This window comes from Bos mutus, chromosome 13 (assembly GCF_027580195.1).
Source record: "Bos mutus isolate GX-2022 chromosome 13, NWIPB_WYAK_1.1, whole genome shotgun sequence".
Taxonomy (NCBI): domain Eukaryota; kingdom Metazoa; phylum Chordata; class Mammalia; order Artiodactyla; family Bovidae; genus Bos; species Bos mutus.
The window spans coordinates 75,202,767-75,220,069 of record NC_091629.1 but is presented as its reverse complement, the minus strand read 5'-3'; the positions used below and the strand labels follow the sequence as shown (position 1 = coordinate 75,220,069).

The window sequence follows — 17,303 nt, the reverse complement described above, 5'->3', positions numbered from 1 at the left end:
TTCCTGGGTATATATCTAAAAAAAAAAAAGCCACTAATTTAAAAAGACACATACACTCCCAATGTTCATGGCAGCATTATTTATAATTGCCAAGATATGGAAGCAACCTAGGTGTCCATCAAGAGACAAATGGATAAAGAAAATGTAATGTGTTCACACACACACACACACACAATGGAATACTATTCAGCCATAAAAGAGAATGAAATTTTTCCATTTGCAGCTACATGGAGGGATGTGGAGGGCATTATGAGAAGCAAAATAAGTCACACAAAGACAAATTCTGTATGCTATTGCTCATCTGTGGACTCTAAAAAATACAACAAATTAATGAATATAAGAAAAAAGAAACAGACACAGACATAGAGAACAAATCAGTGGTTGCTACTGGGGCAGGAGGGGCAATATGGGGCGGCTGAGCAGGAGGCACAAGCTACTGGGTTTAAGAGGGACTCAAGGATGTATCGTGCAACTTGGGGAATACAGCCAATATTTTGTAATAGCTGTAAACGGAAAGTACCATTTAAAACTGTATTAAAAATAAAAATATAGTTTTAAAAGATTGAGATTAATAAATAATTGAAGTCCTATGCTCCCCTCCCACGTCGTCCATGAATTGTCTCCCTTCGCCCCCAAGTATGTGGGTCCTTTACTTTCAAAGCCACCGACCTGCCCCATCCCCCACCTTCAGCAAAAGCAGTAGAAACTATCCCAGATTTATGCCACTTAAAATGTAATGTCTGTTGCTTTTTCTTAGTGCTTATATTTGGTATAAAAGTTAAGAAAATGCAATGAAGTGAAAAGAAAACTTTAATCACCCATAATTGTACCACCTAGAAATAAACTATCCATAACATCTTGATAGAGATATTAACTGATGTCAGTTTGAAAGTCTTCCTAACAGAGAACGTCCAGAAGCCCCATGAGTCATTTATTCTGATGTTAGCAACTCTTACTTTCCCTTTTTTAAAAATATTAGACTCTAATATCTTTCCATTTTCTTTTGACTGGTTGAGAAAAACAGAACCAAAATGTTAAAAAAAAAAAAAAAAAGCATGCCCAATTCTGTAGGCTTAGCAATAGACTGGAAGGAAAAATTACATTGTGTATATTCTGGACTTCAGTTGTTTCATTTGTAAAATTGTACCTTTACCTGCCTGGATTAAGAGAATTGAAATAGATGAGCTCTTGGTCCCTTAGGGTTTTAAACTCTATTATTCTATGGAGCGTAGAGCTGAGTATTTAAAAGCTGAGAGTGGGAGGGATGAGGAAGCATGGGAGAGAGAAAGAAGGATGTTCATTTCCCTACATATGGATTGAACCCGGGTCTCCTGCATTGCAGACAGATTCTTTACTGTCTAAGCCACCAGGGAAGGAATTAGTTACCTCCAAGTTCATTTTCTTCCTGGTCAGGTTGATTTCTTGTGTCATGAGGACTTAATCGTAATCTGTGAACATTTTTCTTTTTCTCTCACAAGTTTATACTGTCATTAAATTTTAAAAATAAAGACTTCAAGGGTAAGCATGAATCAAATGCGTTTCTTCCTCTCTTCACATCCCCACAATATCTTAAACACGTGTAATGTGGAGTTAGACTGTTAAAGAATATGAAGTAAAATGCATTCGCCTCTAACATTCCTCTCGGGCTGGTTTATGAACCTCAGCTTAGTGACTTGGATCTTTTTCCTTTTCTTTAAAAAGCAAATAAGCTGGCAAAAGAAGAGTGTGGTTTTCTGTGAGACCTCAGAGGGCAAGGCCACTTGGGAGTTTAAATAAAACTAATGGAAGGCAATCTCTTTGCAGGTTTTGGAAGCCCTGGATGAGATGGGTGACCTCCTGAATGTGAAATACTCCCGGAACAGGAAGTCAGCACGCCCGGAACTCTATGATGAGATGAGCTTTGAACTTGAGGACTGAGTTTCCTGGACCTGAATGGACCCTAAAGACTTGGCCAGGAAGACCTCCTTCTTTGTCTCAAAAGGAATATAAACGGATTTCTCCTCCTTTCTAAGGACAGTTTTGGTTTCCAAAACAATTTCATTGAACCAAGGGAGAAACAATCGTTGTTGTGTTTTTAATGTCTCTATAGAGACATTAACGTTCTCCTCCCCCAAGCATCCTGCCACAAACACACACATACCACACACACATTTCTTAGAATATTTGTAATGGCAAAGAGCCTGCGTTTTAGCTGCTACTGTGCAGCCTCTTCGGTCCAGGCCCTTTTAGGAATTCAGCCAAATGAGAGGGTTTTGATTTTTACTTCAGTAGATCTCACTACATGTTTGCTAATTTTCTCTGCAGATGGGGGCAAGGGAGGTGGGCAGTAGCTGGGCTCCTTCTTACCCATGAAAGAACCAGCTAGAACTCATCCGTATCATGGGAAGTTCCAGGTGGGAGGGTAAAGAAATGTTGCCTCTACCACTTGTCACATTTGGACTTTTTCCAAGGACAAGTGTCAGAAGCCATATTGAGTGTTTGAAGGGAGAGCGCAGACCTGGCCAGCAAGACCAAAGACGTCTTTACAGGAAACTTTCCTTTTCCTGTTCCTGGTTTCCTACAGTTTTATAGCTGAGCTTTTGAGGTTTGGAAAATTCAAGACTTTTGTTTCATCAGGAAGAGGGAAGAAAGCAAGCAAGCCAACTGTAGGCCTAGACTAAACTGATAAAGGTGTGACGATGTGAGCGTCCTTGTTGCCTTGTGGACTGAATGTTTCGCATCGCTTTTACTACACTGAGAAACGAGCTGTCCTTTTCCTACTGAGTGTGGAGTCCTTTAGAGCTGACTCCTAAGACTACACTTGAGAACGGATCCGTTAAAAAGTGACATTTAAAAGTAAATGCTATTCAGCTTTTCAATTCTGACCCCTCCATTCAGACCTATTAAACAGTACTGTCCTCTGGCATAAGCACTCCACTTTGGTGCTAAGTGGGCTTTACTTGAGTTGCCTCTGTCTCTCTGTCTCTATACATCTGCCTGTCTGTCTGTCTCTCCCTCTCTAAATGTGAACACACACTTCTCTGCAAAAGTAGCCCTTTGCTAATTGAATCTAGTCGGTATGGAAAAAAAGCCAGTAGAAAGCCTTATCTTTAACAAGCCCCCAGATGGTGCCCAGATTGGGAAACTCTTAAAAAGTAGTGGTGACCTTTTACCAAAGCTTCTGTAATAGTTCAAATGAGTTACAGAACATTCCACTCCATCAAATGACACTCTAAACAAATCACTTCAAGAGAGGTTTGACTTCACGTGACACAGACGGACACGGCTCTCATGCTGCGTGCTGGAGCAGAAACCCACCCACGCCCCCCGTGTTCTGGGGGCCCGGATGCTCACAGCTTTTTAAAGGATAAAGGCGATCAGTGTGGAAAGCGTTTTATGGAGGGAACTATTACCCTAATAGGTACATCAGCTAAAAACTGGATCCCATGATAAAGTTCCCCCTGAATTTTTGTAAGGAGTCCTATAAGCAGAAGGGGACAGGAAGTGGGTCCTGAAAATGCAGTTGCTCCATCCAATGGCTGATTTTGATAACTCAATTCCAACAGAGACTAAATTTCAACTCAGTGAACCAGTGCAGCATTCCTTGTGCAAAGAAAATATATACTGTATACATATGCCAAGAAAAGGAAGGCGCAGAGGTCTTTTCTCTTGAAAATGTATGTTTAAATGAAGTTGATCTTAGTTAATTGTCCAAAATGAATCTTCATCAAGATGCCAGAGTGCTGAGTCATTGATTACATTCTCCAACATGAGATCAAGAACCTAGCTCTGTCAGACCATCTGTGCTGAATATGAACTTATGAGAACAACTGTAATCCAAATGGAATGTTTCCTGAGCACATTAGAGGGGTTCAGGCCCCAGAGGGTTAATGATATAAGGATATATGTCTTATAGAGTGAGACTGGTTAAGAGGGTACTTGTGAGAATTTTTCATTTTTATAAGAAAAAATCTACTGCTAAGTTAATAAAAGTGTGATTTCAATTCAATAGGTATTATTGGGCCTTTATAGCTATACCAGAGCCAAAAATGTCCCTTTGGTTGGCTCTGTTTGGAAAGATAATTTCCTAAAAGAACTGTAATGGCTTACACCCCCAACCCTCCCAACTGTGAAGAATGCGTGTGCGCATGCACACACATACAAGCACATTTGCCCCTTTCTTTACAGAGCAAGAGTTTAAAGACTCAGAGATGAGAATCTGGCTGACTAATAAATAGATGAAAGATGCTATTTCTAAAAATGACCTTCAGGGAAGCAGAAGAGGAAGGATCCAGACTGATATTTGTAAGGAGGGTGTATTTGCATAATAGCAAAATGGCATAGACACCTTCCAAATCTTACTGAATGCAGTATCCTGTTGTTGACTATCTTGCCTTTTAGCAGGCTTTGGTTTGACAGAGACTATGGGCTTCAGAATGTACTAGTAAGCTTATTAAAATAAAGATCCCTGGGCCCCAAACCAGACTTCCACTGAATCAAACAGCTCCAGTGCCCAGGAATCTTGCTTTTCAGCCTGTCTTCCCAAGGGGATTGTCAACCAGGTTATAATTTGAGAACCAGGGCTTCCCTGGTGGCTCAGCTGATAAAGAATCCACCTGCAATGTGGGAGACCTGGGTTCAATCCCTGGGTTGGGAAGATCCCCTGGAGAAGAGAAAGGCTACCCACTCCAGTATTCTGGCCAGGAGAATTCCATTGACTATATAGTCCATGGGGTCACAAAGAGTTGGACACGACTGAGCGACTTTCACTTTCATTGGGACTGGTAACTCTAGTAACTTTCCCAGGAACTTTGTTCTGATTCTCTGTTGGTGATTAAGAGTGTTTATATTGTTAAAGTAAATTAATTATTCTAAACTTTTCACCCCAATGCAACATTTTGTTCCCATTTCAAGGTACCTTCTCTTTCCCCAAAAATGAACCCAGTGTTGAAGAATAACCTGCCATTCATTTGAACAGAAGTATCTCTTCTCTAGCTCTCCTTCATCTCCTTTGTGTCATTTCTTACAAGATGTTCCTTTTTCTTTTCATGACTTTGTTCCACCGATTGTGGTATCTTGTTTCCTTTTTTTCTTCCCACCCCCTGAAAAAAATCTTCGACTTCTGATTATTTATTTATTCCAACAGTAGCTCTCAAGCCAGGTGAAAGTCTTAATAGTGTCCAAACATGCAATGCTCCTCGGTGTTTGTCTTCAGAGATAACAAATATTATAAATGAGTTACTCTGACCGAGGAAACCTTGGCTCTCTTAAATATAGGATTTGATTTATGGCAACAATAACAATTGTAATTTGAACTTATCATAGTTCCTTGGCAGTTTTTTCCCAGTTTCACTAAGAACAATATATTCGAAGTCTTTTTTCTCAGGATGCTATATGGAGCTGTATAATATTTAAGAAATTAAAAGGAGACTGTATTTTAAATGTTTCTAGGTATTTATCGTGGGACATTGTCTTAGGGTGTTGTGGTGTGGTGTTTTGTATGTGTGTATGTATGTGTGTGTTTCACTGAAACATTTGAGGTGACCAACTTCATTATATTCTCCCTGTGATACATTAATTTCTTTAATAAACCAATCACCCAAATTGGCAATATAAAAATGAGTTGATGTTTTTGTGTTGACTTAGTTTGGGTGACCCACTCTAGTGTTCTTGCCTGGAGAATCCCAGGGACAGAGGAGCCTAGTAGGCTGCCGTCTATGGGGTCACAGAGTCGGACACGACTGAAGCGACTTAGCAGCAGCAGCCCTAAAAAAAAAAAAAGACTAAGATTTGCTTTTAAGAATTTCATTGAGAAAAAATGGCCCAGGGTGGAGCCATGACTTGCACTATGTCACCAGAGCCAATGGTGCTCATCTCTTCCCAACTCTGTTTTCAGTGACATCACCTTTATAGCTGGAAATCGGCCTTGTTGGGAGTATTTACATCACAGAAACTGGCAAACACTACAGATTGGTGGTCTGGAGAGCTGGCTGTTAAATGTTGATCAGGCACACCACTGAGACTGCATACAGTGTTACAATATCTAGGTTGGAGGGAGGGAACAGGCTTGGAAACAGAAGTTGCAGTGTGATGTCATCATAACAAAGGCTTCAGTAAGCCCCAGAGAAGCTATACAACTGAGATGGGCCTTTAGAAGTAGCTCAAAAGAAGGCGAGGGTGCCAGGTCTGTCCCCTACCTACTAGTTAAAGGATGCAGGCTACCAGGGCATCCCTGGGGGAGAGTGGTAACTTAGACAAGACAATTCCTTTCAGTCAAGGGAAATTCTTGGGGAAGGACTCAGCTTTGAGCTGATAGCCATCCATCCACTTAAAACTTTTACTTCTAAAATGCATAATTAAATACTACTGAGTCTCTGAAGAGAAAAATAAATATTGTATATATTTTTAATTTATGTATGTAGTTTATTTTGTTATACATACCTATATATAATAAATATGTTTATTTTTAATAACTATATTTATTTATGTTATTCTCTTTAATGACTATTACAAAGAAATTAATGAATACAGTTTAACATTACTTTAAAGATGTTGACTTCCTGGATTGTCTGAAAAATTTAGTCAATAAAAAGATGACCTTAAAGTTGAAAAAAATTTTATTTCTAATTTACACACTTTAAAAATTTTCATAATGGAAAAATCTAAACATACAATAATACAGAACAGTATAACAAACCCACACATGCCTATCACCAAGCTCCAAACATTATCAATTCATGGCCATCCGTTTTCATCTGGTGCCCCCTCCCACCAGATTACTTGAAGGCAACCTCCAGGAATCTTACAACGTCATCAGTATGTATTTCACTGAGTCTCTGTAAAGGGTAGCTATATCTTAATTTGTTGTTTCAACCTCATTAAAAGATAAGTCTTCAGGATAAAAAGAAAAAAGGCACCAAAATGAGTTAAATGTTCTCTGTCTCACATCCTGCACGAGAATTCTCTGGAGTAAGAGTAGAATTATTTTTGAAGCAGATATGTGGTGCCTTGAAAGATAATAAATCAATCACTTGGGGACATTTCTCACGCACCAGACACTGTATACAGAGCTGTGACATCGGGACTCCCCTGGGGGTCCAGGGCTTAACATTCTGTGTTCCCAGGGCAGGGGGAACAGGCTTGATCCCTCGTCAGGGAGTGAAGATCCTACCTGCCACCCAGTTCAGGCAATAGACGGAAAACATTCCCACTAACCAACAGTATATCATCCTTAAAAAAATAGCAAAGAGCTCTGACATACATTATCTCCTAGGACTCTCTTGGAGATGAGTAGTGGACTCACAACCACAGTATTGAAGATGTCAGGGGAGAAGCAGGGCCTAAAGAGGGCTTTCAAGACTCCGACAGGGTGTTGCTTTTTTCTGCCCTCCTCCTTCTTGAGTCAAGTTTCTTAAAAAGTTATTTCAGCTAAACTTGATATATTAGCAGAGGTAATTCAAGCAGGAATACGTGAACCAGCTTACGTACTTGAAAAAAAGGCGATGCCTGGGACAGGGTTGAAGGTAGAAATTGTTACTCTCATTCTCATTCTACTCCTTGGTCCAGATGATAGGCTCACATCCACTGTCTGCAACTCAACTGCCCTGAAAGGTTATCACTGATACAAATCAATGAAACATCCATCATGAGAAGGTAGGAGCAGAAGAAAGAGGGTGTGTTGTGTTTTTTCCCCACCATGGCATGAAACAGTGCTCCCTTTCATTCAGTCCAGATGCTGATTTTTATATCAAAAATATTGATTGAAGGAGCTAGCGATTTTGGCTCCCACCCAAGTTTATTCAGGATCTTTCTTAATTAGGTTGGGTATACTGCCCATGGCCAGGGTAGAGTGTGGCTCCAATCACCACACGCTCTCCACTTCATCATCGGCTGAGGAATAAGGCAAGGAAATTGCCGCTTCTTTGTTTCTCCAATTCCATGAGTTTTTTTTTTTTTTTTCCTCTGGATTTGAAGCATGCATGGAACAAATGTGGAAGAATGACTGAAAGAAGTGTAATGGCTTCACTGAGATGAGCTCAAGCTAGCCTGCTTGACTTGGGATCCCCAGCATGAATAAGGCCCTGTGTGTGAAAAATGAAGGGGCAGCCATGTGAGATCATGGAAAAAGATCTTGACATCTTTCAAATGAAAAATGTTCACCAGGTTGATGCAGCCAATCAGACTATGAGTTGTTTTTTTTTTTTTTTGAAGGGAAAAATAATCTCTTTAACCAACAATACATGATTTCCTTATAATTTGTCTACTTTGCACATGATTGTAGTTCTCATACAACTATTTTAATAATGTTCATATCAATTTCGTATACTTTATACCACTCTTTTAAAAACACTCCTGCATGCATAAATATCAATAAATCATGGTCAATAATTATAGACATCTATGATGAAAAGTGGTTTTCAATATGCATAAAACAGTGTGTTATCTTAAAAAATACAACCCAGATTCCCAAAAATATTTTCAACTAAATATCTAAGAGTTTTTAACTAAAAAAAAAAGACAAAAAACAAAACAAAACAAAAAACCCCTAGGCAAAACCTCAAAGTATATATTTGTAAGATTTTTTATTAATGGGACAATTCATTAAGTTGGATCAACTAAGTAGGATGAACCAAATGTCAAAGATTGTCCACATAGATACTTCTATGACTCCTATAGGTGTTACAGGTACATTACATGGAAAATTAAAATACTATATTAAAGTGGGTCTATTTCTACTATAATGAACATTAACTCACTGAAAAATTGTATGTTTTACAGGAAATTTCATGTACTATTTCAATCAGTCAGTCAGCTCAGTCCCTCAGATGTGTCCAACTCTTTGCAACCCCCTGGACTGAAGCACGCCAGGCTTCCCTGTCCATCACCAACTCCCGGAGTTTACTCAAACTCATGTCCATTGGGTCGGTGATGCCATCCAACCATCTCATCCTCTGTCGGCCCCTTCTGCTCCTGCCTTCAATCTTTCCCAGCATCAGAGTCTTCTCCAATGAGTCAGTTCTTCGCATAAGGTGGCCAAAGTAATTGGAGTTTCAGATTCAGCATCAGTCCTTCCAATGAATATTCAGGACTGATTTCCTTTAGGACTGACTGGTTTGATCGCCTAGCAGTTCAAGGGACTCAAGAGTCTTATCCAACACCACAGTACAAAAGCATCAATTCTTTGGTGCTCAGCTTTCTTTATAGTTCATACATGACTACTGGAAAAACCATAGCCTTGACTAGATGGACATTTATTGGCAAAGTAATGTCTCTACTTTTAAATATTCTGTCTAGGTTGGTCATAGCTTTCTTCCAAGGAGAAAGCATCTTTTAATATCATGGCTGCAGTCACCATCTGCAGTGATTTTGGAGCCCAAGAAAATAAAGTCTCTCATTGTTTCCATTGTTTCCCCATCTATTTGCCATGAAGTGATGGGACCAGATGCCATGATCTTCGTTTTTGGAATGTTGAGTTTTAAGCCAACTTTTTCACTTTCTTTTTCACTTTCATCAGGAGGCTCTTGGCTTTCTGTCATAAGGGTGGTGTCATCTGCATATGTGAGGTTATTTATATTTCTCCCGGCAATCTTCATCCAGCCCAGCATTTCACATGACATACTCTGCATATAAGTTGTCAGCAGAGTGACAATATACAGCCTTGATGTACATCTTTCCCAATTTGGAACCACTCAATGTCCAGTTCCAACTGTTCCTTCTTGACCTGATACAGATTTCTCAAGAGACAGGTAAGGTGGTCTGGTATTCTCATCTCTTTAAGAATTTCCCACAGTTTGTTGTGATCCATACAGTCAGAGGCTTTAGTATAGTCAATGAAGCAGAAGTAGATGTTTTTCCAGAATTCTCTTGCTTTTTCTGTGATCCAACGGATGTTAGCAATTTTGGTTCGTCTGCCTTTTTAAATCCAGCTTGAACATCTGGAAGTTCTTGGTTCACGTACTATTGAAGCCTAGCTTGGAGAATTTTGCGCATTACCTTGCTAACGTGTGGGATGAGTGCAATTGTGGGATAGTTTGAACATTCTTTGGCATTGCCTTTCTTTGGGGTTGGAATGAAAACTGACCTTTCCCAATCCTGTGGCCATTGCTGAGTTTCCCAGATTTCCTGGCATATTGAGTGCAGCACTTTAACAGCTCAGCTGGAATTCCATCATCTCCACTAGCTTTGTTCATAATGAGGCTTCCTAAGGCCTACTTGACTTCACACTCCAGGATGCCTGGCTCTAGGTGGGTGACCATACCATGTGGTTATCTGGGTCTTTTTTTGTATAGTTCTTTTTTTGTATAGTTCTTCTCTGTATTCTTGCCACCCCTTCTTAATATCTTTTGCTTCTGTTAAGTCCATACCTTTTCTGTCCTTTATTGTGCCCATCTTTGCATGAAATATTCCCTTGGTAACTCTAATTTTCTTGAAGAGATCTGTAGTCTTTCCCATTTTAATGTTTTCCTCTATTTCTTTGCACTGATCACTGAGGAAGGCTTTCTTATCTCTCCTTGTTGTTCTTTGGAACTCTGCATTCAGATAGATGTATCTTTCCTTGTCTCCTTTGCCTTTTGCATATACTACTTAATAATAGCCAAATAGAAAAGAAACATGCCAGCTATTTAAACTATTAATATGTTCCTTGATTGTGAATCTAGATGGAAGATCAGGGATTACCAGATATTTGAAGAAAACCAATAACACCAAAATGAATAGCAAAGATGAAAAAGGAAAAAAAAAAAATTCACCAATAACAACAGACAATCATAGAATAGGGAACTTTTAAAATATTCTAATTATTGCTCTTATGGGTCAAGTTGATTGTGTAAAGATATCACATTTCCAAAACAAAAAGAGGTTGATATGAAAAGGAACCAGAGTTCATAAAATTAAAAATAGTATTTAAATGTTTGGTGAAAACAAATTAATAGAGCAAATTAAAAAAGCAACTTTAAAATTTAAATCTCTCTCAGAATATAAATCCAAGGACAAAAGAAATGGAAAACATGAGAGAAAATTTTAAAGATAAAGGAGCAGAAGAACCAATATCTATCTAACAAAATGTTAAGAAAGAAAGAATAAGGAAAACTTAAGGCAGGGGGAAAAAAAGAACATTAAAGAAATAATATAGAACTATTTCCCTGAGGCTGAACCAAAACAGATGGTAGGAAAGGCCCAATAAGTACTGAGTTGATGAATAAAAATAGATTTTCACTTAAAAGCATCTTTGTGAAACTTGGCCACAACAAGGATAAAGAAAACTAAAAATTTTTCAAATTAAAAAAAATAACAATCTCACCTACAAAAGTAAAAGTAACAGATTTTACTTCTGAATATTACAAATGTGTCCTCCAGAAAGTTTGTTCCAATTTTCGTACGCATCAAGTAGTTATAAAAATATTCATTTCCACCTTCTGGGTCAATGCTGAATATTACCATTTCTATAATCTTTGTCAACCTGATGGAGAAGAAAATGGGTTCTTACTAATGTCTGACTCCCATTTACTAGTGACACTTCTTTCTCATGTATGCTTGGCTGTTTGTATTGGTCTCTTATGCGTTTTTGGTTTGTATCCCCTGCTGCTTTTTCTTCAAGGATGTCTCATTAGCATTTCCTGATGCTGGAGGAGAATGAAGAAATGACTTCGATTTCAGAGGGAAATAGTTTTGAGTCTAAAATCCTATATCCAGTAAAATACGTCTAACCAAGGTAGGGGGAAATAGGGACTTTTTTAATGTTTTTTTTTTTTTTTGTAGGACATTGTTAAAGTCTATTGAATTTGTTACAATATTGCTTCTGCTGTTTATGGTTTTTGGGCCATCAGGCATATGGGATCTTAGCCCCCCGACCAAGAATCGAATCCACACCCCCTGCACTGGAAGGTGGAGTCTTAACCACTGGATCTTCAGGGAAGTCCCAAAATAGGGAGTCTTTAACATAAAAAGTTTACAAAGTTTACTTGCTCAGTACCTTTTCTTTACAAAATTTCTTATCTAATAGTCCCATAAACACATCCAAGCAAAAGAAAGACAGGGTATCTACAAAAGAACAAAATTAACCCAGGAGTATAACAATAAGCAATGGCACCCCACTCCAGGACTCTTGCCTGGAAAATCCCATGGACCGAGGAGCCTGGTAGGCTGCAATCCATGGGGTCCCTAAGAGTCGGACACGACTGAGCGACTTCACTTTCACTTTTCACTTTCATGCATTGGAGAAGGAAATGGCAACCCACTCCAGTGTTCTTGTCTGGAGAATCCCAGGGGCGGGGGAGCCTGGTGGGCTGCTGTCTATGGGGTCACACAGAGTTGGACACGACTGAAGTGACTTAGAATAGCATAGCATAATAATAATAAATCAAAATAATAATTTATTAGTTAAAGTAGATTAAAATTTGTAAGAAAGGTGATGGGCTGGTTTTTTTCTGGTAGAGAAGTCAAAATCCATGTCTCTAGGTGGCAAGCTCCTCCTCATGTTTCCAGGACACAGCTACCCATCGCGGCTCCACTAAGGCCTAGGACCTTGTCATGTCGTGTGTGGTTGAGGCTGCAGATGTCAGCCTGTGGGAAAGGAAAGCTGAGCATAGAAGAGGCCCAACTCCTAGCACCATCTGATAGTCGACTTAACCTTGACCCTTTGGACGTCTTCCAAGGAGGATGACAGGCCCTGCTTCCACAATCCCAAAAAGAGCATCCAGAGACCAATAAGAAGTAGAATTGTGTGGTCACTCACCTAGAGGCAGACATCCTGGAATGTGAAGTCAAGAGGGCCTTAGGAAGCATTACTATGAACAAAGCTAGTGAAGCTGATGGAATTCCAGCTGAGCTATTTCAAATCCTAAAAGATGATGCTGTAAAAGTGCTGCACTCGTTATGCCAGCAAATTTGGAAAACTCAGCAGTGGCCACTGGACTGGAAAAGGTCAGTTTTCATTCCAATCCCAAAGAAGGACAATGCCAAAGAATGCTCAAACTACCACACAATTGCACTCATTTCACATGCTAGCAAGGTAATGCTCAAAATCCTTCAAGCTAGGCTTCAAAAGTGAGAAGTGAACTGAGAACTTCCAGGTGTTTAAACTGGATTTAGAAAAAGCAGAGGAGCCAGAGAGCAAATTGCCAACATCTGTTGGATCATAGTAAAATAAGGGAATGCCAGAAAAATATCTACTTCTGTTCACTGACTATGCTAAAGCTTTTGCCGTCAAAGGTCCATCTAGTCAAAGCTATGGTTTTTCCAGTAGTCATGGAAAAACCATGTGGATGTGAGATTTGGACTATAAAGAAAGATGAGCACTGAAGAATTTATGCTTGTGAACTGTGGTGTTGGAGAAGACTCTTGAGAGTCCCATGGACTGCAAGGAGATCCAACCAGTCCATCCTAAAGGAAATCAGTCCTGAATATTCATTGGAAGGACTGATGCTGAAGGTGAAACTCAAACTTTGGCCACCTGATGTGAAGAACCAACTCATTGAAAAAGACCCTGATGCTGGGAAAGATTGAAGGCAGGAGGAGAAGCAGATGACAGAGGATGAGATGATTGGGTGACATCACCGAGTTGATGGACATGAATTTGAGCAAGCTCCGGGAGTTGGTGATGGACAAGGAAGCCTGGAGTGCTACCTTCCATAGAGTTGCAGAGTCGAACACGACTGAGCAACTGAATTGAAAGCCTTTGATTGTGTGGATCACAACAAACTGTGGAAAATTCTTAAAGAGATGGGAATACCAGACCATCTTACCTGCCTCCTGTGAAACCTGCATGCAAGGTCAAGAAGCAACAGTTACAACCGGATATGGAACAATGGACTGGTTCAAAATTGGGAAAGGAATACGTCAAGGCTGTATATTGTCACCCTGCTTATTTAACTTATATGCAGAGTTAACTTATATCCATGCCCGGGCTGGATGAAGCACAAGCTGGAATCAAGATTGCTGGGAGAAATATCAATAACCTCAGATATGCAGATGACACCACCTTAATGGCAGAAAGCCAAGAGGAACTAAAGAGTCTTTTGATGAAGGTGGAAGAGAAAAGTGAAAAAGTTGGCTTAAAACTCAACATTCAAAAAACTAACATGACAGCCACTCCCATCACTTCATGGCACATAGATGGGGAAACAATGGAAACAGCGACAAACTTTATTTTCTTGTGCTCCAAAATCACTATGGAAAGTGACTGCAGGCATGAAATTAAAAGAGGTTTGTTACTTGGAAGAAAAGCTATGACAAACCTAGACAGCATATTCAAAAGAGCCATCACTTTGCTGACAAAGGTCTGTATAGTCAAAGCTATGGTTGTTCCAGCAGTGATGTGAGAGTCAAACCATAAAGAAGGCTGAGCACTGAACTGTGCTGTTGGAGAAGACTCTTGAGAGTCCCTTGCACTGCAAGGAGATCAAACCTGTCAATTCCAAAGAAAATCAACCCTGAAAATTAGTTGAAAAGACTGATGCTAAAGCTGAAACTCCAATACTTTGACCATCTGATTCAAAGAGCTGACTCATTGGTAAAGATCCTGATGCTGGGAAAGATTGAGGGCAGGAAGAGAAGGAAGCGAGAGGATGAGATGGTTGGATGGTAGCATCAGTTCAATGGACATGAGTCTGAGCAAACTCCAGGAGATAGTGATGGACAGGGAGGCCTGGCGTGCTACAGTCCATGCAGTCACAGAGACTTGGACACGACTGAGCGAGTGAACCAGAACAACACCCTGATTTCTCAGTCCCTAGAGATCCAGCCCTCCTCCCCCAGTACTGCTCTAATACCCACCCTATTTACTCCTGACTGATACATGAGACCTTGTAAGCTCCATCCATAGGCTGGTCCTAGAGCCCAGAGTCAGGTCCCCACAGCTAGCTGGTGAGCAGGTCAGCCTGTCCCTTATCCCATGTCTCGTTCTCTTTTCATTCACTTCAGTCCTCAGAACCAACATGTGCAACACTCTCAGCTAAGGCATCTTTGGAAAGGGTGAGCTGAGCCCTGCTGGAGGAGGGGGCACTGCAGTGGTGGGTGTCCATCCACATGCAGCTCTCCAGCAGTGGGAACACTGTCCCGGCCACCAGAACTCTGAGCGTGCTAAGTCTGGCCCATATGCTCCTCAGGATATGAAAGGAGAGGTGGTAGTTTTCTCGCCTCTATGATCTTCACTCTGCCTCTCAAATTGTCACACCTCACTTTGGGACCCTCCTGTGTTTCATTAGTGATGGGGAAAGCCAGCCAACTGGGGATTAGTATAGGTTTGTTTGGGGCTGGTTCTTTTAAAATTCCACTTTCACAGGGGAATAGCCCGGGGTCAACTCTTCAGTGAAATGCTGGAAACAAGAAAATATGGTGCACTTTATGGCTTGTTTATCCATCTGCATCTTCCCTGGTGCATGTTCCTGGGGTCTCTCCCCCTCCTAGGTTATGACCTTTCAGGATTTTGCAGATTGTTCAAAGCTACTCTTCAGTGACAGTTTAAGGACAACAAGAGGTAGCCACTAAAAATAACAGTGTGCACAGCAATTCATTCCTGCCCCATCCCTGAGCAGTGTCTTCCTCCATGTTGACCTTTCAGCTTTAAATGTGAATATAAGTGAGCCATGTGAAAATAGCATCTGTATGCAGTAGGGCCTCCCCTTGCAGAAGTAAGAATGAGGTAACGTGCTTTTAGAAAACTCCTGTTCAGCAGAACTCCAGGAGCATTCTTGTCTAGTTCTTTTAAATGTGTATTTCCAACGTTAATGATGAGACAGATGTTCTATTAAAAGGGGAAAGTACTAGAAACAAGAATCTAACAGCAAGCTTCATACTTTGAAACTTGCTGTTTCTGCCCCTGGAAAAAATGTAAAGATGCTTAAAAGGAGAGACACATGAGTTGAACATAGATTTAGTTAACCAAAGAGATAAGAAATTATTTTGAAGCTGTCCCGTGTTCACTATCGTGCCCTTGAATTATTCTGATATTCCAATGCGGACAAACTTTAGTCATGATCTAAGTCACCAGGCACACTGATCACTTCCTGCTTTAAGCACCTGCCTCCTTCTGTCTAAGGGTTTTCTGTGCATTCAGGAGCCCCCAACCACACAAAGCAAGAGTTGACGCCCCAAGAGCAGCCCTCCTCAGTGCGTGATGAGAGTCAGCAGATGAGCACCTTGATTCCTTTCCCATCTGGAGGCATCATTTGAAGGCAAGTTCTGCACAGTCTCTCAGAGTGCCCTCAACAGGCTAGAGCTCCAGCTGCTCACTGTGGTAACCTGCTCATCAATGAACATTTTATTGGCTGTCTTCTTGACTACATCTCCCTTCCCCATGCTCTCATCTCCCAAATAAACTCCAACTGTTTAAATACTTGTCCCTGAGTCTGCCATCAGGTGAACCCAAGCAAGATACGTCTTCCCTTTGGCCCACAAATATCTAAGTTTGAGGTCTGTGATCTTACTGAAGTCACAAGAACTTGTCCTGTCTAGCATGACGTTATTATAACCTTTTCCAAGAAACCAAAAATTGACATTTCCAGAGGACCGTCTTGCCACAGATGTTACCAATTACACAGAAAGTGCCCAGGCTAGGTCAGGTGGATCTCAGCTCACTCACAGAGAGAGGAATGAAAAATAAATGCCAGGGAGGGAAAGAGGAATCCTTCAAAAAATGTCTCCAAACATTTTCCACCACAAATACCTACTCTCCATGGGTAAATAAGAATTATTTGAAGTTATAATGGCTTAGAACTTTCAAAAACTAATGACAAAAACTAAATCATCACAGATCCAGGAAGGTCAGAGATGAAGAATAAATACAAAGAAAACAAATGAAACCCTTTTGCATATCATATTCAAACTGAAGAAAAAGACAAAGAGAAAATCTTGAAGAAGCTAGAGGGGGGGAAATACCTTACCAAGAGAAGAACCAGGATAAGAATTACAGTGGACTTCTCATCACAGACCATGCAAAGAAAAGGAAGGTGATATGAAATATTTGAAATGTTGAAAGAAAACACACCACCAACCTAGAATTCTGTATCCAGTGAAATTATCCTTCAAAAATTAAAGAGAAATAGAGACTTTCTCCAGAGAAGGCAATGGCACCCCACTCAAGTATTTTTGCCTGGAAAATCCCATGGATGGAGGAGCCTGGTAAGCTGCAGTCCAAAGGGTCACTAAGAGTTGGACATGACTGAGTGACTTCACTTTCACTTTTCACTTTCATGAATTGGAGAAGGAAATGACAACCCACTCCAGTGTTCTTGCCTGGAGAATCCCAGGGATGGGGGAGCCTGGTGGGCTGCCATCTATGGGGTTGCACAGAGTCAGACACAACTGAAGTGACTTAGCAGCAGAGA

The 17,303-nt window shown here is 40.4% G+C and overlaps 1 protein-coding gene across 1 annotated transcript in view; it reads left to right on the top strand.

The window, feature by feature from the left end:
- The window catches only part of SPTLC3 (serine palmitoyltransferase long chain base subunit 3), a 158,434-nt gene extending 154,446 nt beyond the window's left edge, over window positions 1-3,988 (top strand). Inside the window, exon 12 of the mRNA XM_014476477.2 lies at window positions 1,804-3,988. Coding sequence (XP_014331963.2) covers window positions 1,804-1,917 — 114 coding nt within the window. The 3' untranslated portion in view covers window positions 1,918-3,988. The remainder of the gene's footprint in view (window positions 1-1,803) is intronic.
- Window positions 3,989-17,303: the final 13,315 nt, after the last annotated feature.